The sequence below is a fragment of the Trachinotus anak genome, unplaced genomic scaffold, assembly GCF_046630095.1.
Source record: "Trachinotus anak isolate AG129_WGS33_773 ecotype Australia unplaced genomic scaffold, CSIRO_AGI_Tana_v1 ptg000007l, whole genome shotgun sequence".
Taxonomy (NCBI): domain Eukaryota; kingdom Metazoa; phylum Chordata; class Actinopteri; order Carangiformes; family Carangidae; genus Trachinotus; species Trachinotus anak.
This window is the reverse complement of record NW_027273858.1, coordinates 24,687,849-24,713,401: the sequence shown is the minus strand read 5'-3', so window position 1 is coordinate 24,713,401 and position 25,553 is coordinate 24,687,849. Positions and strand designations below refer to the sequence as shown.

At 45.1% G+C, this 25,553-nt stretch overlaps 1 protein-coding gene across 6 annotated transcripts in view; it reads right to left on the bottom strand.

Moving 5' to 3' along the window:
• ltbp1 (latent transforming growth factor beta binding protein 1) overlaps positions 1 to 23,233 on the bottom strand; it is a 116,229-nt gene extending 92,996 nt beyond the window's left edge. For 3 of the 6 annotated variants that reach the window (XM_071481572.1, XM_071481573.1, XM_071481569.1), the window contains exons 1-3: positions 22,377 to 23,232; positions 15,146 to 15,216; positions 1,961 to 2,321 (exon numbers count right to left, since the gene is read on the bottom strand). In XM_071481572.1, coding sequence (XP_071337673.1) covers positions 1,961 to 2,321; positions 15,146 to 15,216; positions 22,377 to 22,753 — 809 coding nt within the window. In that variant the 5' untranslated portion in view covers positions 22,754 to 23,232. Of the gene's footprint in view, positions 1 to 1,960; positions 2,322 to 15,145; positions 15,217 to 22,376 lie in introns of all 6 variants that reach the window. The other 3 variants (XM_071481568.1, XM_071481570.1, XM_071481574.1) reach the window with 2 other exon arrangements.
• Positions 23,234 to 25,553: the final 2,320 nt, after the last annotated feature.

Below are 25,553 nucleotides of genomic sequence, written 5' to 3'. Positions count from 1 at the left end.
GCCCACCCTGAGCCTGGTTCTGTTGGAGGTTTCTTCCTGTTAAAGGGTGTTTTTCCTCCCCCCTGTCGCCAAGCGCTTGCTCTTTGTGGGAACTGTTGGGTTTTCTCTTTAACAAAGTAAGGTCTTGACCTTACCCTGTAAAGAGCCTTGAGATAATGTATATTATGATTTGGCGCTATACAAATAAAATTGAATTGAATTGAATTGAATTGTTGCCTTGCAAAGCACGGCTCCTGTTGCCTAGCAACCTTCACAACAGGTCCTTAAAAACTTGAGGTTTTCAGGTCCTTGGTTTTAACAGTTGTACTATTACTGTTGAACTGAGCTGAAACACATCACTGACCTTTAACAGTGTGATCCTCAGACACTCTGTCTGTGCTGTTTGCTTTCATAACTGGCACGCAATGAATCTTGGGATATGTTGGACCACGAAGGATCCATCTGTTGGATCCTTTGTTGAACCGAGACACAGCTGGGGACTTGATGTCAGTCCTCAATGAAACTCAAAGATAGTTTGTGAGGGAAGAAGCTCCACTCTGTAACAACACTGTACCACCACAAATGAACTGAGAGTGTCTTTAGCTCATACAGAGTGAGACATCTTCTTCTCAGCTGACAGACTTTTGTATTGGTTCAATGGTTAATTATTAAATAAATACAGAAAGGAATAATTATAAACCTGGTGTACTTATTGTATTCACATAAACTGAATCATTTTTCTTGTTAATGTCTCCTCATATCCCTTTACTGAGGAAAACACCTTATTTCAGACATTTTCATTTTTAATAACACCCTGGATACCGAGATCGTTCCAAAGTCCAACCCTAAGGAGGAGGAGACTCACATCCTTATTGTCGAGGGATTCCTGCTTTACACCTAGTGACCTTTGATCGACGTGCTGAACCAATGTTACTTTATTTCCATCCCATATGAAGAATGCAAAAAGAGGAGGTGCTCGAGGAACTACTTGGTGCCAGACCCCCCCGGCCTGTTTGATGGCCATGTCTGGCCCATGTATTTGAAACACAAGAACACGTTTTTTTCATTGTTTTCATTTTCAACTTAGGAGCACAAGTGCACTCTGGGAAAAAGTAAGCACAGAACCCTGTTTATGAATACATTTAAGAAGAAAAGGACATTTACACAGACTCATCTGTCACAGAGACTCTCAGTGAGGCGGATCAGTGAAGCTTCAGGTCATTAGAGACATGTTAGGCATGTTAGGCTGTTAGAGGTGTTAGGAGAGGAGGTGCTCTCTGTAGAGAGGAGTCTTCTCATCCAGACGTTCTTAAGATAGAGAGGGACGCCCCTGCTCTGATAGACTTCAGGAGCTGGTTCCACCATCAGGGAACCACAGACCAGAACAGATGCAACATGATCAGAGAAGGAGAGCTGGTCATCAAACATGACACCAGGTTTGTGAGTTAGTGAATGACGATGTGGTTTACTAACCCAGTTTCTCCACTTCATGGTCAACTAGAATCACTACCTCCTCCACTCAGACTAGTTTCAGATCACATCCTGTTTATCCAGAGTCAGATCAAATATGAACCATTTGTGTCAAATTTTGTCATAATTGCTGAGTGAAGTCTTGACAAATGGTTAAAAAGTGTTTTGTGAGGTCACGCTGACCTTGACTTTTGACCTTTGACCACCAAAATCTAATCAGTTCATCCTTGAGTTGTCAAATGCCAAATTTGAAGAAGTTCTTTCAAGGTATTACTGAGAGATCATGTCCATGAGAATGGGACAGACAGACAACCCAAAAACAATATATCACCGGTCCCTGTGCCATGACCTTAACCCCTCCAGCTGTTGAGTGGAACAATGGTCAGTAGGTTATTGGTGGAGGACTGAGAGGCTCTGAACCCGTCTCCCACAGTGATTCAGTGAAACTACATAGACTTGAGGACAGCCTGGAGGTCAGCTGATAAAGGTGGAATCAAAACATGGTACTTACTGCTGCTGGATGTGTTGCTGGATGTAATGTGGTCGCACGAGCTGGGGGGCTGGCTTGACGGTGAGTTTCATCTGAGCCATATTGGTCGCTGGTGGGGGGGCAGAAGCGTAGCCATTGGGAGACACTTGCTGAGGTATGGGCCGCTGGGGTACCACATTGTGTCCATTAGAGTAACTGGTGGTGTGTCCATTTGTGTGAGTGGTGGTGTGCCCGTTGGTGGGTTCGTTCCCAGGTGGTGCTGGGAAGGGGTGTGTGGACACAGTCTTCTGTTCGCATGCCTTCCCCTTTGAACCAGGCTTGCAGACACAGAGCTGAGGCCTCAGGCACATTCCTCCGTTTTGGCACTGAGGGACACAGTTGGCTACAACACAGAACGCAGACAGAGGAGAGGAAGGAAGAGGAAGAGACACACAGAGAATGAGAATGCGTGAGGATGCTGAGAGGTGGCACACACACACACACAGGGATATAGATACAGAAATGCACACTGGACTTATCTGATTTTAAATGCACACACACACACACTCTGCAACTCATTCATCTATGAATCCAATGAACTATAGTATGGTATGAACTACGATATATGTATTGTACAAGTACCCTGTGAAAAGTGCATGAAACATTAAATACCCCCACCCCCACCAACACCCCCGTCTCTTTCCCCCGTCCTCCTCCTACACACTCTGCATGATCTCTGATCTATGACATGTGGGCTCCTGCAGCAGATGGAATGGTCATAATAAAACAGATGAAGAAGACTTCATGCACCAAACAAGCAGTGGCTGAACCTGGAGCCTCCAGAGACAGGACACTGACTGAGGATGAGGAGTGATGAAGTCTGGAGCTCTTTAGTGAAGCAGCGGAGACGTCTGAGTCATTCAATTGTGTTAATTAGGGTAGGTAACAGGTGAGTGTCAGAGGACTGAGCAGCACTTCTCCCTTCAGACCGACCTCATGTTTCCACCTCGTGGTTCTTTTGTAAAAATCAGTCTCAAACCAAAAGGAAACGATCTTGGTTCTGTCATTGGTCTGGAACAAGTTAACACAACTACAGGTGTGATAGGAGCCTGCAGTTCAGCACAAGCCTGGTATGGTCACACACACACACACACATAAATGTATTGTGATGTCAGCTGGCAGCAGGCTCCAGTCACTGAAGCTGGTTAAAGAGTCTTTTATTAAAGTCATCTGCTGCTGTTACATGTCAACCTTCAACACACCACACACACACAGACACACACACACACACATGCAGACAAACAACAGAGGAGCTCATGTTGAACAGGAACATGTTGTTACAATATTCAACATGGCCTCTACAATCCTGACAGATTATCATAATGTCTATATTTTCCTTTATCAGCCTCTTCATCTTCATCGTCCTTCATTCTGTCCACTGAACACTTAGTTCCACAGTAAGACACACATCAACACAACGACAGAACAACACATCAGCACAACAACTGTGTGCTTCGATGACAAGAGACCAACATGACAACCCTGATAAAACACTGAGATCTTAATGTGACATGATGTCACATCAGTTTGAGCAGTGAACAGTCGACCACATTGATACTGAAGCTACAGAGTTAAACAGTGCGACTCTAACCTTCATTAAAAAGACATAGTTTCGGTTCAACTCCCTCAGCCCTGCTGCACTCAGACAAACACATCCAACTTATATATGTATACAAACCACCAGCTACTTTAACAGAGCATGCTTTCTCCAAGATTAACTAATTAACTGATGGACTAGTCCAGGTGTTCAACACTTGGTTAGTGGAGGCAGGTGTGAAATTATGATGATATGCATATGTGTGTGTTTGCAGGTTTTTGTGCATCTGCACAGTAGTGCAGCAAAGAGCCTGTAATTACACAAAGCCCTGTCCTCTGCAGGCAGATGATAGGGGTGGGTGTGTGTAGGTGTATGTGTGTAGGAGCTGGGGGGTGGAGGGGCCTCCATTCACCAGGTCTGTCTCATAGACACAGGCAGAGGTTTACATACTTTGCTCCTGGACACACATGTACATACATGCACAGATATGTTTGGTTCAACCATACAAAGACGTCAGAAAAAACACACAGACTCACTCTCACACACACACACACACAGCCTCCTTTATACAATACACTCCATTGAGAGCATTGACTGTGTGCATGTTTGAGGTGCGTATACACGTGAGACCAAACTGCTGTTTGGTTTAAATGACTGTGGGTTGAGACCTGGTTCTATGGTTAAGACCAGGTGTGTGTGTGTGTGCCTGCACCAAGCTTATTAGTCTAATTAGAGGCTTTGATATTTGTGAAAATGATTAATGAAGGGAAACGAAGCGACTGATGAAAACCATCTGCTGGTCCATGGAGGTGCTGGCCCCTGTGTGGTGGTCGACAACATCCTGAGGCTCTATTTAAGACTAGTTCCAGTCCAGTTTGAACAGACCTGATCCTGGATGATGTTATGATGCAGTCACTCAGTGTGTGAACTATTGCCTCAGACAGTGAAATATGAAGGCCACCCCCCCTTAGTGACAGCACGCTGTTTGCCCTGCCCCTCAGTGGTATAAACACTTTGGCCTTAGCTTTACACATTTTACTGCCACAGACTGTGAATAAAGATGGACGTTGTTTTACAAAGAGTGGTTCTGAAGCTCAGAGTGAGCTATCCACTGTCGACATCTTGGCAGTTTCTGACTCCACCCCTAACTCCTAGCTAAAATGGTCAAAGAGGTGGGGCGTGTGTGGAGCTGGTTTGTGACAAGCATACCCTCACCCACCTGTCACTCAAAGAGGCCATGCCGTCAATTCTCCATACTTTTAGTCCTTAATAAAATATAAACATGTGAGTTCTATAAAATTCAGGCATACAGTTGTCATGAAGGAGGAAATTATCTCTAGAGACCAGAACAGTTTTTGTACCAGGCTGTAAACATGTTTATTTGTGCTGTAAAGTTGGACATTTTAACATGGGAGTCTATGGGGACTGACTCGCTGTTGGAGCCAGACTCTAGTGGTCATTAGAGGAACTGCAGCTTTCAGCTCTTCACTGTTGATGCTTAATGTTTCAGACCTGAGGTTGATGGTTGTTTACAACTCGGTCAGTGTGAAGCACCCTGAAGCTAACAGTGTCTGTCCACAGGACGACCACAGGGGGAGCAGCCTCTCAGAGGGAGTGACAAGCACCAGGACCCTCAGAACCGGAACCAACACATCCACTGTGGGACCACCTGAAGTTCACTGTCTTCTAAACTGATCAGCTGGTGTCTGAGGTCTGCTGCAGGACTCTGACCTCCAGACTGATCTGTCAGGAACAACCATCCATCAGTGTTGAGGAGACGGTTCCGTAACAGACTTAATTCAGAGTATTTACTTGTGTCTCATGACTGGCCTCATGACTGGAGCAGTGTGCGCTCCCCTTCTCATACCTTCACCAGGCTGACCCTGTCAGGACCATCTGCCAACACAAACCCAAGTCCACCAGAGCACTGAGTCCACATGAGACCAGCTCCTCTCTCTTCTATCTGCCTGAACATCTGAGGTAAGTCAGACTGGAACTGTGTGGAACAACATGTATGCTAACAGCAGCGTCTTCTGTCACCATGACCAGTTTGGTCCCGCCTCTCCTCCACACAGTCATTACCTCAAACATGACCTCATTGCTGCCCCCCCCCCACCACCAAAGCTCTTTCTGCTTTCTTTTCCAACTAGCGTGAATAGTTTTCACCCCACCTCCACCCCCCAGCCTGGGACTGAGCTGCCATCTGTTCTGTGAATAGTTTTCTCTCCGCTCTGAGGTCATCTACATGAGCTCTGTGACACACTAAGTGATGGTAATTTAGGGGACAGGAAACAGATCAGTCACGCTGATGCCCTCGCCCCCTCTGATCAGACCATGCCCCACCCACAACCACACCCACACCCACACCCCCGTCTGCTAGGGGTCTGCAACAGTTAAAAATACTGTGTCTGTGTGTGTGTGTGTGTGTGTGTGTGTGTGAGGTGAGGAGGTATAATGACTTCCTTTGTGTCACTGCCTTAAAACTCCAAAATGGAGAAAAGAAATTTGCTCAGACTTGTGTAACAGCTCCGCTCTGTTTGACCTTGCATGTGGCTGGGACAGATGTTCCCTGAATTCAGAAGCAGGTAGTAGAGGGAAGATATGACATGGATATATGAGGTATTGAATTCCACATTATCTGAGTCACTGCTGGCCCTCAGAGCTCAGATCAGCTCTGATAAGAGCGTCTGCTGAGGATCACGCTAATCCTCTGGGCGAGAGATGCACAGGCCAGGGATGACACCATAGAAACATCATCAGACTGAGCATCCTGGTTATTAAAGACTTCACTGAGTCCACTTTGACTCCAGGTAATCAACAACTTCACATAGAAAATCAGCTGTGATCTGATTAAAGCTGAGTTAATGGGTAAAAGTTCCATCATCACCTCTTATCACATGATTTAACTGTTCTGAGGAAACCACACGCCTGCCACTGTCAGCCAATCACAGAGAACATTCCTGTTGGCTGCTCTACATATACAGATGTGTGTGCACGTCCCTTCCGGTGGACGTGTGTCAATGGAGAACCTGCTGTTCTTCACCTGGACAGTTAACAGGCTGCTCCTTCATGTTCCTGTAGTATCTCCATGTGCTGTAGTGGGTGGCTATGTAGGTAGATTCACCATGAGAGCAGGAGATGAGGGACTGTGGTGAATGATGCTAACGGTTTAGCCTTCTGCTAGCTGCAGCCCGAGGTTGCCAGCTGCAGCTGTGTTGCTCCTGTTGTGTACATGTTAAGTTTGCGTATATGAGGTGAGAGCTGCAGGAGGGAGGCTGTGTTTTCAGCTGACCCTCACACCTCCACCGACTGTCTCCTGTGCATTGTGCTGTCACCTTCAAGTTATTCCCATGAAAGGAACCTCAGTTTATTCCAACTCTATTCCAACAGCTCTGTCCATCAGTCCCATTAGTCTTAACACTGCACTCGGCGGAGCTGTCCCCTCAAATGTCAATGCATCAGTGGAGAAGACCGCGAGTTAACTCACATCCTCACCTCACCTTCTTTATCTGCATCAGTGTGACAGGCTGAACACGTTACACACGAGTCTTAAAATGATCAGTCCACAGAGCTGATGTAGAGACGGGAGGTGGCAGCAGGTCGGACAGGGCAGCTGTTAGCTGCTCCAACACTGTCAACAGACCAGCAGGACACAAACCACAGGATTTCAAAACTAAGCTGTGACCATGACGCCACCTTGTTCTCTCTGTGTGGTTTTCACAACCACAGTGATGAACAAAGACATGAGTCATGAGCGATGTGGGGCGGCTGCAGCTGAACTGATTCCACATGTGCAGGGGACTGAATGATGTGTTTCTGCTGTGTGTAGCTAAGGACTCATGAACACCAGAGGTTATAGTTTACATGGTTTTTGTCTTCAAGGTGTATGTTGTACCTCATGTGTTCTGTCTCCTACTCCGTCCTATGCTGCTGATGTAGCCGTCCATTAGCAGGAAGGAAAAACAGTCACCATGAGACTGAGGAAACAACAGTGTAGAACTCATCAAAGACAGTCAGCCTCTCCTGTGACAGTGACCAGTGCTAAAGAAGACATGACATCACTTCCTGCACTGAGGTGCTGCAGGAAATGATTCTGTTACTGGAGACTAATTCAGAGCTCGACTCTGTAGCACTGGTGAAGTGTAGACCTCACGTAGACACAACACCCAGAGAGTCACTTCTTTAGACCTGACGCCCTCTTTGTCCTGTGGATGGAGCTGGTGTCGGGCTGAACAGTCACTGTCCTCCACTAATGGAGCAGCTGATGGACACAATAACAAGCAGCAAACTACCTGAGTCAGCCAGGTGTCAGGTGGTGTTGAAGTTAACCCATATTGACAAAGGGCCCTCTGGTTTTGACAGACATTGACATACGTTAAAAAGGATGACAGAGTTTTTTCTAGGGCTGTCAAACGATTTTTTCTTAATCACGATTAATCGCTGAATTTCGATAGTTTTATCACATGATTAAAATTCTATTATTTTGCATTTCAGAATATCCACCTTATTGACCTTATCCAGACGAGCTCTGGATAAGGTATATTTTTATTTTCCAACTCATGCGATCTTCACCAACGACGATTCAGGCAGTGGATTTAAAAAATTTAGGTCTTTCGACACGCCCCTTCATGCAGACTGGAACCGACCCCCTTTTGCTCCTATAGACATGAGTTGCCATGAAGTATCTTGCTCCACCATGTAAAATCTTTGTAGGAAGTGTCTGTGGCAGCTTGACAACATGTAAGGGTGTGTCAAAGGGTCAAAATAGTAGCAGCCAAAGATTCTAGAACGTAGTGCTCTAAAAGCACCAGTGACGGTGTAAAATAAAGAATCTTTGGTGGCATGTGATTAACACGATAAATAAAAACAAAAAAAAAAAACATGTTATGCTCAGTCCTTAATCTCATCACGATTTACAAATTAATGCTGACAGCCCTAGAAAAAACACAACATCTGCCTACATCAGCCTACTCACTGTCTGATGTCGTGATTAGAGCCTAACCAATACATCAGCACGAAACTGAATAAAGTTGAAATGTAATTATGTCAAAAACAGATGGGTTTATATATCAGGGTTTGTGAGCCAATCACTTAAAGATGAATAGGCCTAAAACTCCAGGACTGGTTGGGTTCCAGTTTTGATGATGAAGACTGACATTAGTTCTTTTCTGTGCATCCAGAGACCAGGTTACCAACAGTCCAACAGTTCTAGTGACCACTGCAGTGTAATATTAACTGGGGACGTCCCAGTGATCCCTGAGTATCTGCAGATACTGAGAGTCCAGTTCTTACATTTAGAAAGCAGCAGTTGACTGAGTGTGTATCTGACAAACAAACTGATCCAAATACTGAAGGTCCTAGTTTAAGACGATGTGGTGTACTTCAAACTAAAGTTCTATAACCATAAGATGTATAACAAATCAGAATGCATGGAATAAATAAACTAAGACATTCTCTCGAGTATGTTGACAGAAGTTGAGAGTTGTGTAGTCATTAGAGACGAGGATTAAGTGTGTAAACAACATAAATCTGATCATGCTGTAAGAAAAAACCTACACATACCAAGAACATCCAATGGGAAATCAAGACCATCAGTGTGTAAAAATAATGCACTTGGACCAATGTCACGTTAGTTAAATTTAATCAACTAATGTTAATGACTGCGCTGATTTAGCAAGAATCTGGAAATAATGGTGGAGAAATTTCCTAACAGGACATTATGGGATGTCCTTTTCACATTCACATGGACATATGCAGTAACATGCTGCTCAGCCGGCTGATGTGAGGCCGATCAGGACTGTAATTAAAGATTCAGGATTTGATCAGTTTCAGTTTAGCTGATGAAGATCCAGTAAAAGATGCCAGGATGAGCTAATCCTGAATTTACTCAGCACATCTCTAATGTCCATGAGGTGGCTCCTGTACTGTTACAGGACTAATGATTTGATCCTGAGGAGGAACCCTGTGTCATGTTTACTCAGCTGAAGAGGAAGCAACAGGCCACATCTGGCTGCTTTCGTTCAGGAGAGAAAACTGAACAATTCAGATTTACAAAGACGTTTTGTCTGTGAGATCACCGTGATGTGTTCATGTCAGGAGATTTGACAAAGCACTATTCTGTCTCACAATTAAATAATCCACCAACGTGTGACTGCAGCCAGTCTGGAGGAGGAGCTGGAATGTCTCCTGATCACTTCTCCTCAATCAGATCAGTTTGTGCAGCTGGATCACATGTTGTCAACTATGGCTGCCAAGAAAATAAGCAAATAAAACCTGTGCGCTACAGTAATAAGGGAGGGTCAGTGAGCACTTTATTAGGAACACCACACTGTGTGTACTGTAGCTCCTCAGTTCTTCAGGTCCTGGATCCGGATGTTGAAACTTTCCTCTGAAACTCTACTCCATGTTGACATGGCTGTTTCACATTCATGCTGCAGGTCTCCTAATCTACCACATCCCAAAGTGGGTCTACCGGATCCAGGTCCAGAGACTGAACTGCACTCACTGTCATGTTGATGAAACCAGTTTGAGACATGGAGCATTATCCTGCAGGAAGTAGCCATTAGGAGATGGTGAACTGTGGCCATGAAGGATGAACATGGTCAGCAACAAGACTCAGACAGACCGAGACATTCAGACCAGGACTGATTGGTGTTAAGGCCCAAAGTGAGTCCAGAAAACACCCCCACACCATCACACCACCACCACCACCACCTGGACAGGTTGGTCCATGGATCCAGACTATGACCTTCACCTGTCCAGTGGACCCATCTGCTGCCTCAGCAGATCCAGATCCATCAGACCAGGTCTTCACCTGTCCAGTTTTGGTGAGTCTATGTGCACTGCAGCCTCAGGTTTCTGGTCTTGGTGACAGGAAGTGGACCCTGATGTGGTCTCTGCTGTTGTAGTCCATCCACCTCCAGGTTGGACATGTTGTTCACTCTGAAGCTTCTCTGCTCAGCTCAGGTGTAAAGAGTGGTTATCTGAGTGACTGGAGCCTTTCTGTCAGCTCCAACCAGTCTGTCCATTCTTCCCTGACCTCTGATCTCTCTCATCAACACAGAGCTGCTGCTCACTGGATAGTTTTTGTCTGACACCAACAATCAAGTCACAGCCAAGGTAACATTTCTCCTTGTTCTGATGTTTGATGTCAACATGAAGCTCCTCACCTGGAGTTTATACACTGCTGACACATGATTGGCTGATTGAGTAGTTGCATGAATAAGCACCACCTGACTGACCACCATTAATAACATCAGGTATAAAATACAAAGACAAACAGGTCATTGCTTTATCTTGAGAAGCCATTAAGACCTCAGACTCCCTCTAAAGCCTCTGCAACCTCAGAAAAACCTGACATTCACTAAAACCTTCATTACTCAGCCTCTGGAATAAAAACCATCTTAGAGCTTAAATCTTTGACTTTTATTGTAAGACATCTGAGAATTAAAGGTTTTACAGACAGCGCTGCACCAGATGAATCTTTACCTCTAGCTAGCAGTGATACTGACTGACATATCTCACCCTGAGCCTTGGCTGAAGCTTGTTAGCAGCTCAGCAGGTTGAAGTGAGTGTTTCTAAGTTGTAACACGTAACTGATGTAACCTGCTCCAATATTGCTCAGTTAATCAGCCGTTGTCCAAACTGTGACTTTAAAGGTCACATATTTAAATTTCTCCTGTGTTTTATTTTAAGTTTTGATATGCATAAGAAGATCTTCTGATTGGTTGATTGGTACTTTCATATATAATATCTATATAATATAGAACCTAGACCTGCTTTATAATCAAAAACACATGGACATCTACCTTTAGAATGTATGGACCTTTAAAACTTTTTCACAGCTAAAACCACCAAAAAACGAACAAAATGCATTTCCCATTATGGATTTCACCCTCCTCCTTCCTGTCACGAATTTCAGTGAATCACAAAGCATTTCATCAGATCAGTCACATGTCTTAAAAACAATGTAATCATATACTACCCGTGTTTGTCTTATCCACTCTTAAAGGGCTCAGCCATGATGAAGACAGTGGAAAGTGTAATAAGTTTGACACAACACTGAAAACATCCTTCATGGAGGATGTGGGGTTGAACTGCCAACCTGCAGGAATGCTTCATACATGGTGACTCAGTTGTTCCTGTGGTTGTGTGAAAGGCAGAGCCAACAACAAAACCAGGTCAGCTGTTCATTCACTTCCTGTGGAAGTCATCAAAGAAAAGGCAAATGTTGAAGCCAGCACAGGGCTCCATGTCAGGGCAACCTGTCAACAGCTGCTGGGCCAAAAAAAAGAATCAGAGAACCAACACAGTTTAACTGCATCTGTCAGACCAGAGGGTTGGACAGACCCTGTCACTATCCAGTTTCCAGCACTTATCTGGGTATGGGTCACTGTGGCAGGAGGTTAACCACGGTAGGCCAGATACACACTACAGGCTTTCCCAGGCCAGATAGTTTATGTAATCCCTTCAGCTTGTTCTGAGTGTGCCCAGAGAGCCACCCAGGAGGAATCCTGGCCCTGGTCGGACTAAATGTGGAGCTCTTGTGTTCCTGAGATACCACATCTCACCATGTCAGCCCACACACCCTGAGAACAAAACTTGTTTCAGGATGTTTTTCAGCAGCGGTGCACACAACACTGGACCCATGTTTACCTGCTTCAGTGGGGGAGGAGCTTCAGACAACACTAGAGTCACTGCAGCCATGGTTACTCATGTTCACCCTGTCATGTATGTGTTAATTCACTGGCTGTATAGATGAAATCCCTCGACACAGAACTGAATAGATGATAGACAGTATGGAGCCAGTGTCTCAGACTCAACCTTCACTTTGTTTACACACATTCATTAGGTACCTGGTCGTTATACTCCTACTGACGTCAGCTCAGGTAAAGACATTACATTAGCAGAGGTAGGCGGGTCTACCTGATCGTCAAGGGCCACTCCTCCTTGTACACTGGCCAGCTGCTACACACACTCACAAACAACCTATGCAGGACTGATAAATAGTGACGTCACTGCACGTGTGTGTATTTGTTTGTGGGAGTGTCACCTTCATTTCACACTGGGTGCAGCAATGTTTCATCAATAGTTTCAATAAACCATGTTTCAGCAGCGGTTTTCATAGCTGCTGTAGAGGAAACAGTCCACCTGACAGAGCTGAGACACTGTGAAACTCTGAGGCGACATCAGGTTTTTATGGAAACAGCTCAAATCTGCATCACCTTAAACTTAAGACAACACTGACCAACAGAAAACATCTGTGCAGTGCTGGGCTGTGAGGGAAGTGAAGCTATCTTAACCCATCAGCTGTGCTGCCCCAGCATCAGTTGCCCCAGCAGAGGGGTGGTTCTCACACAGTCACACTGTCCACACTGTGTGGATTTATCGTCAAATCAAGATAACGCACTTGAACCAAATTGAAAGACAGAACACTAACTAGCTCAGAGAGCCACTGGGAGTGATTAGTGCTTGCATGCTATCAAGTGGATAGCTTGTTAGCAGTTAGCTCAGTAGCTACAGATGTGAGCTAATTAACAAGCCCTGCAGTAGCACCTGTGTTCCTGCAGTTTCTGGTTGGTCCAGTCTCCACGGTGCTCCTCCTGTAGAACAGTATGTAGAGGTCAGAGACAGAGCCGGACCATGTGAGACCTGCTGGCCCCTCCCTCTCCACACTACCACAGACAGGCACTGCAAAGCTGTTTACTTCTTCAACAACAAGTTGGCAGGACGCTGCATAAAGAAAGTGATCTGCCCAGGGAGCAGGCCAAGAGGTATAATCCATTTCACGTCTGTTTTTCTTTCACTCTGAGACACGCGCTCGTGCCAGTCCAGCGGTATAATAACAGTCCTCTCATGACTTGGCAGGCAACTGTCCAGACACTGGGCCCCATTCATGAAATGAATATTTGCACAGATTTGATCTTAACTTGTGTACATGCACACAACAACTACTGTATATGTAGGAACAAAAAGCATGTGGAACTGTTTGTAAACTGATTTGTACAAATCCTCCTGGTGACAAAGTGACACACAGCAGATAAACAGGAACACAGTCTGACAACAGTCAGTCACATGTGCAGGGTGTTTTCTAACTATACACACAAAGGAGCCACTTCATCTCCAACTATTAGGTCCTTGGAGAGTGTTTGTTGTTTCTTCATTTATATCCAGGTTGTGATTAAATCTGGATCCAAGACCAGTGAACCACCATGAAACCCACTGTTACTGAGTGAAAACCTGAGTTTCAATGAATGGTCACGTCATTGGCTCATTCGTTTTAGGAGTGCATCAGAAATACACTGCATTCGGAAAGAATTCAGACCCCTGCAGAGCTGCAGAGACACCTACTGTGTTTCTACCTTTTCTTCTTCATCTTCATCTTCCTCTGCCATGGGAGTCTGTGGCAGCCCCAAGAACCGTGTGGTAAAAAGTTTTGAAATTTGGCACACTGATCAGAAACACTCCCATGATGCTTTTCACCAAGTTTCATGTCTGTGCCTCAAGCTCTCTAGCACCACCAACAGGTCAAATTTGGAGGTGTGTTCATACATGTGGCTTTTGAACTGTACTTCCAATTTTAAAAAAATGAGGAACCACTGGATTCTTTTGATCAAGCCGAGTACAGTGACCTCAGTTTCCACCATATTGGAGTTGATTTTCATGTAAAAGTGCTAAACAAAAGTTTTCATGTGGATTTTTGATTTCTGAAAGTGTTTGTCCATCGCAGCTAATCAAAAATAACAGATGTAAGGTCATATGTCAGAAAATGTTAGAAAACTCTGATGCACTTCGACCTCTGGGGGTCGGTGCCATAAGATAAATTACAACTGATGATGTGCTGATCTTAAAATTCCAGTCCAGTGACATCATAGAGGGACCCAAGATATGGTCACTTGTCACGTCAACCTAACTGATGCTGCCACCATTTAGGATTTTATTTAAGTGTTTTTTCTACTTCTTGCAAAAACTTTGCTTCGTCTTCATCTAATTGGCACAGATAATATTCAGAGCAAGCTTGACAAAAATTATCACATTTTGATTTTGTGTCCATCCGGCACAGCCAATCAAAGCCACCAAAAAGAAGTGAGGTCAGCTCATGAAACCTTTGACCTCAAGGTGGCGCTGGAATAAAAATTTTTTATTTTGCCTCATAACTGTTGATGTGTCTGCCTTAAAATCTAAATTTCAGTCTGGTCTTTACCAAAATGGACTCAAATGTTTTTCAAACTAACTGAACCTGTTTGTTGGCTTTTGGATTTGCAGAAGAGCCAATCCAAACTGTGCCCACCGAGAAATCAAGTCATATATCAGCCGATCTTCAGTCAGCTGGCATGAAGCTGTGAGGGCTTACAACCATGCCCTTGACATCAGTTACGACATCATGTTTCCATGGAAACTCAGTGGGCTGGGCTGCTTGGCCCCCCACAGTGCTGCATGTTGTCATGTTGCAGCCTTTTGCTAAAGTCAGAAATCAGCCGACATTCAGTGAAATGTTTCAGTGACTTCAACCTCACCAACATCAAACCGTGTGTTCAGAGTCCACGACCTCTGGCTGTGGAGACTGGAGCTGCTCAGTTAACGTGAGGACGTTGTCGTGTCGTGTTGTGTTGACTTTAGTATGCACTTACGTTTGGTGCAGCGCTGCGATCCCTGAGCTTTACTCCATCCATGACAGCACTGCCCTCCACAGACGTTCACCCTGCAAACAAGCACACAACACACAAAGATTCACACATGAAACCCAGCAGAGAGCAACACAAACACAAGACACCCCCCCCCTCCCCTTCTTCTGCAGTACAGCTCATCTGTATCTGTAGAGATGCTACTTCGTCACACCACATCAGCTCAGTCCACAGCAGACTGGATGGGTGCAGATCCTCCTGGGCCGTCACTGGTTTGCACATCTGGGTTTTACACAGAGCTAACGTTCAGGTTGCATCACATTTCCTCTGAGCTCTGTGACACCTACCGTGGTTTCAAACGCTGTCCTCAGGGTTCACAGGGTTTAAGACGTCATCCACCATAGTTATCTGACTTTTGGCACTAATCTGCCGGCCTCCACCAATTCTCACCGGATATTTTCCAGACTTGAACGCCATCCCGAACACAGAGCTCATGAGATGTGGTTTGGCCTGGTGGTACTGAATTCTCCATGATACTGAGGCTGCTAAGGTGTAGTGTTTATGGGGGGAGGTTTGTTACCCCGTCAGAGCCAGCCTCAGACTCGGTTTTACTACAAGAGTCTGGTTTGGAAAAGGTCCACAGGGACTTGATTGAGTCAGGCTGTTGGAAGCTGGAACAACCTGGGAACTCACGACCCACATCATCATCATCATCATCGTCATCATCAGAGAGAGTGGGTCAAATGGATATGAGTCACCACCTCTTGGACTCTTGAGTTTAAGAGACAAAATGTAAGAGAGAGAGAGAAAGAGAGAGAGAGGGAGAGAGAGGGAGCGAGAGACCACAGTGTAGGGTTTGAGCTGTATTTGTACTTCAGCATTTTCCTGAGTCTGAGAGGTCAGGGTCCGTCTGAAGGACTGAGGACATTCTGAGACCTGCTCCTCCTCAATCTCCTCGACCGGTCTGCAGTTTGGAAAAATCCAATAATAGAGACTCTTTTTCAATTTTAAATTTTCAGGAGCAACTATCAACACGTGTGAGTAAGAAATGGTCAAACTCCTTTTCCTGGTAATGTTGTGTAACACTGATTAGCTCCCAGCAGCTAACCTGCTCAGACCATTAAGCTGTGACGTGATCGGCCGTTCAGATCCACAGGCACTGATATCACTGCGTTAGTGTGTGAAAACTGTCACAAACACTGAAACTCACTGGGTAAATGACACTTTTAAACAAACAGTACTTACAAGCTTTTGGTCTGTCACAACTTACACTCACGGTCAAACACTGTGTGGAACCAGTTTGATTTACTGTAGGACCAGGCTCCACCTGGCTGCTCTACACTACAATGGAAACTGACCACAGGCCTCCACATCCTCCCCTCAGTCCACTTCCCAAAGACCAGCAGGAGAACACGGAGCCAAACCATTGACGACTGAGCTCAAATTTTCACTCCTCTATTTTTCACCTAAGAACCTGTGTAATGTACATGTTTTATTTACTGCTGCACTTCAGTTTCATAAGAACACACAATAAATAAAGTAAAAATATACAAACATAGATGACTAAAATATGAATTATATGAAGTGTAACACAACGTAAAACAAAATTTGAAACAGACTTTCAGTCACTGTTTTGTGACAGGTACATCAAAATGAAAAGATGTAAACTAATTGTATGTCAAATATTTCACAGTGTGTGTGGACAACTTGAGGACAGAAAAAGCCTCTATCAGTCTATAAGTGTACATTACATTTTGAACTGATCTGAGGTGCACACAGATCAGATGTTTGAGTCAGAGTTTAAAGTGGTTAAAACAATGTCTCTGCTGACCCTGCCCACAGCAGCTCATCACTCAGCTCCTGCTGCTCCCCTAAACTGAAACTGAAACACACTGACTGTAGATCAGCATCACAACCACACGTCATATGACTACAGCTGTCACTTTAAAAGAGATCAAACACTGTTAAAGACTCAAGAACATGAGGAGACCAGACACAGCTCATCACCTGCCCAGTACCTCCCCACTGGTGAAGCCTGGTGGAGGCAGAAAGGAGACTGGAGCAGAGTACAGAGATACCCCTGGTCCAGAGAAACCTGGTCCAGAGCTCAGGATCTCAGACTGGGCCAAAGACTTATGTCTTCGACAGATCATCCGAGAACACACGTGTGTCCATGTTATGTTTGTCCACCAGAAGCTCTGTTAGAGTCTCAGACACTGAGACCTGACAAACACTGCTTATTATTTATTCATAAATCAGAATCAGAATCAGAATCAGTAATAAAGCAGCACCGCTTCATACATCACTTCCTTATTGAATTGGTACCAGTCATTATTTGACCCCTTCAGGTGGCTAATGCTCCAGGTCCCATGAAAATACATCGGTGGCCCCTCCCCTTCCACTACGCAGCAAAGATAGTGACCATTGAGGGTGAGAAGTGTCCAGTGCTGAGTGCGCCCTTCAGGTCCTTGCAGTGCACTGCATGTTTCTGTACTTGTCAATGTGAATGTACCTCCACTAAAAATAACAAGTGTGAATGGTGACGTATCCAAACTGAGACAGAGCGTAGGTCTCAGCCTGGTGTGTCTCGTCCTCACTAAATTGCTCCCAGGCCTCCATCAGCTGTATGGTCTGGTCCAAGGAGAGCAGCTGCCGGAACCCTTCACTCTGATTATTCTTTCTTTCTTTCTTTCACTTTGTTTTTGTCTGGAAAAAATGTTTGTGTAGCAGAAACCGTTGGCTGCCAGGGGGTTTCCAAATCCCACCCACTACCCAGACACAAAACATGACACTCATTCACCTCAAGGTGGCGATGTAACAATCAAGTTTAGGTTTCCAGAATCACCTCACAGACAGCTTGACCTGGAGTCAAAATCCTTTCATCATTTTAATCTCTGCTTCTGGTCCTCTGCTTGGAGCCTGATCTTTGCAGCTGCATTCTACGCATTCTGTTCAACACAGGCCCTGAGAGCAGGACTGTGAAGAATCAGCTGATCTGTACTGACCCATTCACACAGGCGTCACAGTCTCAGGCTGAATGAAGTGATGTGAGTGAACACTACAGTGTTTCCCACAGTGTGGAGGCTTATTTGCAGTGGTTGAACCAACTGATGGGGGAGGGCTGTTCATACACTGGTGAGAAGCACTTCACTTCAGAGTCAGCTGTGGAAAAGGGACTGTATTTATGAGCTGACCATTTCTTACCTGTCATTTATTTAAAATGACTAAGAACATGTCAGATATTTGAGCAGTCACCACATGTTCAGCTCTGACACACAACACGCACCAAGGAGAAGTCAAGGGAGCCATAAAACACTAAGTAACGCTGCTGGTGTTACATGACCTGCAACAGCCTCTGCAACTCTTGATAAAATGACACTGGAGCATTGAAAATAACACACTTTTGTTACAGGCTCCATATGCATGAAACACACACACACACGCACCTGATCCTCCCAGCCCTGTGTGACCTGGTAATGATTCTGATAAAGACCAGTTCACAGCCTGTATTCACTAATCACACATCAAAACGTTAAGACGGGACACAGACAGAGGCCAAGCTGCTGGACCACACGCAGTCTGGCTGCTTTCCCTTCCCAGTCTCCCAGTCTGTCCCACCCACTAACAAGCCAGTCAAATAACTGGATTTATTACTGTATTCTGTACCTACCACAGCTAAAACTGGGTTATTGTAGCAGCTAATATTACACATTATCATAACATACATATGTACACAGGGTGGGGTGGGGGAGGGGCTGCCAACACAGAGCTGGGCCAACCACAGGTAACAGACTCTAGCCTGCTACTGTAGCTTGGTCAAACTCACCTGTGATGGTAACAGTGAGTTAGCACTGAAATTAGACTGATAAAAATGCTCTGGCTGGATTTTGTGTGGCGCTAAACAGAGCCTTAGGCCTGGTTCTGGTCTTAACCTCTGGGTGATCTGTCAGCATCGGGGAGTCCGGGTCCAGTGCAAGGGTGGCGGGGCCCACTGCCCCTGCAGGATCAAAACCATTGGGGACATTATGAAGGTGGGGGATCAGGCAACTGGGACAGCTGGATTACCAGCAGTAGTGAGAGTGAACAACGTTCATGTTCAAAAATCATGGTGACAAAGAGAAATACATACTCATACAAATCAAGGTTTAAATAACTATGGTAACCTCCGGATTTCAACCTTTCTAAGGTTAGCTAGCAGTATTTTGATACGGGTCTCTCTCTCTCTCTCTCGCTCTGTGCATGGGGTTGGTCTAGATGTGCTGTCTCCCAGCGCTAAATCAAATGAATTATTAATATATATGTTATTTGATAGACTGGTCATATTGGAGTTTTGTGCAAAAAGAATAAAGGCCTGTCCCAAATATGAGCCAGTTGAATTCAGTGACTGAAGCAAACAAAAGCCCGGGCTATTAATTAAAGTTTTACCGTATTTTAGTTTAAAACATTCAAAAATTAACTGAATAGAATGTGAAGAAATAACAGTTCTGTCCTAATGTTAAAAACACCCACTAAAGTTAGCATGCTAACCAGCTAGCCCCAGCATTTCCAGTCTCATGTTACCACTTTGTGCCGCATGCACCACGATAGTGAGCTGAAAATGAAGCATCAACAGTGAAGAGCTAAAAGCTGCAGTTCCTCTAATGACCACTAGAGTCTGGCTCCAACAGCGAGTCAGTCCCCATAGACTCCCATGTTAAAATGTCCAACTTTACAGCACAAATAAACATGTTTACAGCCTGGTACTAAAACTGGTCTCTAGAGCTAATTTCCTCCTTCATGACAACTGTACGGGCTGAATTTTATAGGACTGACCTGTTTACATTTTATTAAGGACTAAAGGTATGGAGAATTGATGGCGTGGCCTCTTTGAGTGACATGTGGGTGAGCATATGCTTGTCACAAACCAGCTCCACACACGCCCCACATCTTTGACAATTTGGAATTAGCAGGGAGTTAAGGGCGGAGTCAGAAACTGCCAAGATGGCGACAGTGGAGCAGCTCACTCTGAGCTTTAGAAACCTGTGGGTGATGTCACTGAGGCTCCACCCATCTTTATTAACAGTCTATTGTCTGCACATGGAGGAGGGTGAATACATAATGCTGCCCAGAGGACGTATTCTGACCTCTCTTCAATCATGATGAATGTGCTGAACTAAAGCTTATGGCAACTGACCATTAACACCATCACTACCACCACCACCACCCATTCCCAACAACAAACCACATTCAGTGGCAAAGAAGTGATAGAATCAGAAGTAAAACAAGAGTAAACACTGGTGATTGTTTCCATCACTGGAGACAGATGTTGGTGAGTAAAGAATGAACTCAACGTTTCTTCTAGACGGGTGAGTAAACAGCTGCTAATGCCACACATGCACAAACTTAACTGAAATATGAACCACATTCACACAAGAATAACAATAACATCATCTGTGTCATCATAGTGACATCATAAACATGGCTGACATCGCTGTGCTAACATGTGTCCAGGATTATTTGTAGCGGAGGTCCAGCCAAGGAAAAGCTGCTCTCCTCAGTGTTTATTTTCACCTGGCTTAATGATGACCACAGGTGATCTGCACATTATCACCTACCTGACCATTCAGACAGCAACAGGAACCAGATCCAGGACCACATATGCAAGATTCTCACACCTGATATAAAAACATCTGATTTGGTTTGTTCACACATCTACCTGTACAACTGTAAACCAGTTCTGTGATCCTGCAGTAAACCATTATGTCTACACTGTACTATAATGCAGTGATTTACACATTAAGTCATAATCTGGTTTGGACAAGAGACATGTTTGGATCAGACAACAGAAGACCAGGGATGCAATGGAGGGTAGAGATTAGAGCTGAACTATTAATCAGAATATTATCAAAGTCACAGTTTGACCAAGTGTAACATCCAAACCATTGTGGAGCTACAGAGACATCCCGGCCAACAGATCTTATTCTCTAGACGTAAAGGAACATTATTGTTTGGAACAAGAGCCAACACAAATCTTTTTAGATTTTTTAAGTGAAAACTGATCACACATATCTTTCAGCTCAAGTGGGGATTCATAGGAAAACAGTTCACCTCTCTTTGAGACTGACACTCATATCTGACTTCACAATAACTGCATCTGGTTTACACCCAATGTAATTAGACCAGTGGTTCCCAAACTGTGGGCCAGGGCCCACTGGTGGGCCACGAAGGTATTGCAAGTGGTCTGACAAATCATTTGTAAAACAGTTCAGTTTCTGGTGTCAACATGCAAGGGTACAAAATATAATGTTCTTAAATGTTTTCAAGTGAAATGATCTTTAAAAGCATTAAAACTGTGGGGCACCTCCTGGTAGAGTGGATACCTCATAGGGCTCAGTCGTTACTGCAGCGGCCTGGATTCAGATCCAGCCTTGACCCTTTCCTGTCTCTCTCTCACTGTTTCTATCACATTAAAGACAAAAAAACTGCCCACAAATACCTTAAAAACATTACAATTGTAAAAACTGTACAACTGAAAAATGTTATTTTTATTTCTTTCCCGTTTCCAGATAATATTACTGTGATAAGCCAATGATAGGAACTTTTATGTTGTCGCTGCCAGACCACATCATAAACCTGTTTTCTATTTCAGTCTGATTGTGCACTAAAACATTACATTTGGTAACAAGAGGAGTTAAAGGGTCAGAGAGAGAAGGTGAATCTACAGGTGATCTCTCCTCCTTAAAAACTGAGTGTCCCCTGTTTTCAGTTCAGTCCCGAATGTTTAAATAAAAAGTGCTTTAAGAAGACATCATTTAGCCTCCATACTGTGGCAGGGTCAGATGTGGGCCACCAACATTTCTGAGACTGTGACAGAGAAGTGTGACATGAGCTGGAAAAAATTAGGAACCACTGACATTCGACATTATCATCAGTATTCATTCAACAGGTCGACCAACCCACAGCCTTAAATCATCACAGTCAGTGCAGTCAGCCTCTTTTACACTGGAACATTTTGTGTGAGTCTCCTCTGAGGGACAGACCAGCCCAGCACGGTTTAGCCCTCTTTGAGGTGAGGGTACAGTGCTACAGACTACATTAGACCAGGGTCCAGTGTACTTTTAGGAAACTTTTCACACAGTTTGTTGACCTGCCTGCTGCCTGCTGGTTTGTGATAAAAGCTGACAGGAAGTCATTAAGTTCACTCTCATTTCCCCACTAGCTCACATTCCTCAGTCCTGACACTGATCCAGACTCTTACCCGGACAGCTTCAGGAGCTGCTGCTGCTGCTGGCTCTGCTCCGGACCGCTCTGCCGGACGACCGCCTGCTGCTGACTGAACACCGGGACCGAAGCCGCTTGGTTCCCCATCCTGCGGGTCCGGACCTGGCCCCCGAAGTTAGCGGTGAGCTCCACGTTGTACGTGTGCGGCTGCCCCGCCGCGCCGCGACGCGTCGAGATGGAGCTGACCCGCACCCCGCCGTCCGCTCCGGCCGAAGCCGACCCCGGGCCCGGCCCCGGCTGGAGCACGTACAGCCTTCTGAAGCCGCTGTGGCCCTGCTGCTGCTCCGCTGACACACACACCGGGGAGAGAAACACACCGAAGGAAAATAAAAGGCCCCATTTAATCCAAGCCATATCGACACCGAGTACCAAGTCAAATTTGGGAGGGGGGTCCAGGTTAAATTCGGATCCGGAAAAATCCTTTCACTTCTTCAGAGTAACAAAAACGGTTGTATTCCTGAGCATATTCCCGTAGATGCAGAGCTCCAGCCCGGTGTGGGAACACACCAATTCAGCGAACGTTACCCAGAAAGAACTGGCTTCACTTTGAACAGTTTCAAATAAAATAGGTCACGTCACGTAAAAAAGTTCCTCGGGTGGAGACGTGAACGCAGCCCCGCTCTCTGTCCTCCTCTAGCCGCAGAGTCTGCGAGCCGCCGCGGCTTCCTTCGGGTCGTAATTGCCTTGGTCCGCAGTCAGAGAGCCTGAGAACTCCAGGAAAGTTTCTCTGCTGGAGGTGGACGGTGTCAGCAGCACGAGCAGCCGGCCTCCAGACGTGACGTCAGGAGGGGGAGCCTGCACACCAACCCCAAGAACGTTAACTCCGAGTTTCTCGGGGCCCAAGGGTGTGAGGGGACCCATACCGAAGCCCCCACCCACGCACAGACTCACTGACTGACCCACCCCAACACCCACACATCCCACACACATTCTCCAGTCAGGTCTGTCACTCGATCCTGACTTCAGCTTCGATGAGCGGACTGTACACCCCGGGAGCAGACAGGGTGTAGAGCGCGGGTTCAATCCGACCTCAGCAGGTGATCAGGCAAACGCGAAGCCCAGAGCAACAAGTTATCCCAACTCCATTATCCTCATATCTCAGACATTTAACTGTTCTCATGTTCACAACTTCACCTCTCATGTTTTCTTTATATATGTCAGCTATGGAAACTCTAAACATGTTCACATATTCTCTTCAACGTAGCTGAAGTAGATCACATTTGATTTTACTTCAAAAATTAATGAAAAATGACTCAATATTCCGTTCCCATAACTGTAGTCAAACACCCGCTCCTCAAGGTCCCATCATGCACTTGCAGACGTTAGAAGAATATTCGAATGACCATACTAATGTAAAGCTGAGTTCACATGCTCACCAACAGATCATCGAGTTATTCAACAGATGAAAAAAACAACACAATCAGATAGTCTGAGAGGAACTCTCACTGAACTATATTATAATATATAGTCAAAGGTTTCAGTGTAGCTGCTTAAAACCTTGGTAAATGTTGCGATGTGAAACACTGTCAGCGTCCTCCTCATCTATTGTCATGTTTATTTGAAGTGGCAACCCACCATGACGTCACCCATTGGTTTGCGAATTGCCGTTTTGAAGCCTCGAGTTTGCAATTTGGCCGCCGCCATCTTGATTTTTTGAAACCAGAAGAAACAATATTTGGAGAAGAGGGTGGAGCTGAGTAGGAGCAAGGGGTGGGGCTGACCTGAGAGCCGAGGTCACTATGCCCGCCCACCTAAACTGTCGACCTGACAACAGCATCAATCTTTCGGCTACGCAGCGCTGCTGAATCCGAAGTCATTTTCCATAAGTCGAGGTAAACTTTATTACGAAGTGTTAAAGTACTTTTAATAGTTAATAGTTAAAAGGGTCTGCTCTTGATTGACAAGCCAAAATGTGTCAATCATACGTTAGCCACGCCCCAATGCATACCCTACTTTATCGTCCATTTTAAATTAAATGGGACTATAATTTTAAAAATGAACATCATGTTGTATTGAAGAAGAGTTGAAACTAGCGATTGAGACCATAAACTCATTATGAAAACGTTTACTGGGGTCATAAACCAGGTGAGAGGTAGGGTCATTTTCTCATCGACTTCCATACAATCGCACTTCTTTTTGCAGCCAGTGGAGTCGCCCCCTGATGGTCAGTAGATAGAATGCAGGTTTAAGGCACTTCCGTATTGGCTTCATTTTCCGGAGCCGGCGTCGACGTCCATTTTTATATACAGTCTATGGTTTATTTTAACTGCAAGGCGTGCGCACACGTACACACTTCCTGGGTGACGTGATTCCTGCAGCACAGTACCGTGAAAAGTCACATTTAACAATCTGCGTCACACGGACAATATAACTCAATGTTTCCATTAATTTAATGGTAATGCTAGCTAGCTAGCTTGCAAGTTATTTAGGTTAACGCTATCAACGTTAAACAGTTTGGCAGGTCTGCATTAATTTAACTCAATTCACACTGTCAACTCTCCACATCCACCACAGCCCGTTTACCTGTGCAGAGGAGTCAGAGCCCCGCCCTGACCTGAGGAAGCAGCCAGACAGAATGAGGAGCGGTAAACAGAGAACACTCCTGTTTCTGTTTCTGTTGACGCTATGGTTGGTCGAACTTTTCTTTTTCTCTTGCTCAGCAGACCAGACACTGCTGCCTCCTGCTGTTAGCCTTTAGTACTGCACATGCACAGTAGAACTCACAGGTGTCACCAGTTGTTGGCGTAGTTTACAGTGACAAAGCTTTGATGTCAAAATGTGTACAGCAGGTCTGCAGTTGTGTTACACAGTGTGAACATTCATGACGAATGTTTTTACCCGCGCAGCTTGTCATTTGTTCTACATTAGTTAGCTGCTGCCACTGCTAGCTGTGAGGTTACTTGCTGTCATGACGAAGACACATGTAAAGTGTTTCTGTTGTAGATAAATGGCAGCAGCTGTTGCAGATATGTTCACAGTTCCCAGCTGTGGCACAGCAGAACTGCAAACTCCAGGTTAATACTTTAATGTTTCTGAGCTCATGTCTCCGCTGTACCTCAGTGCGGATGTGTTCGACTCCTTTACCCTAATGGTTAAGGTCAGAGTTTCAAGGTTGCATTATCACTAATTGAATGTGTCACCCAGCAAACACAGC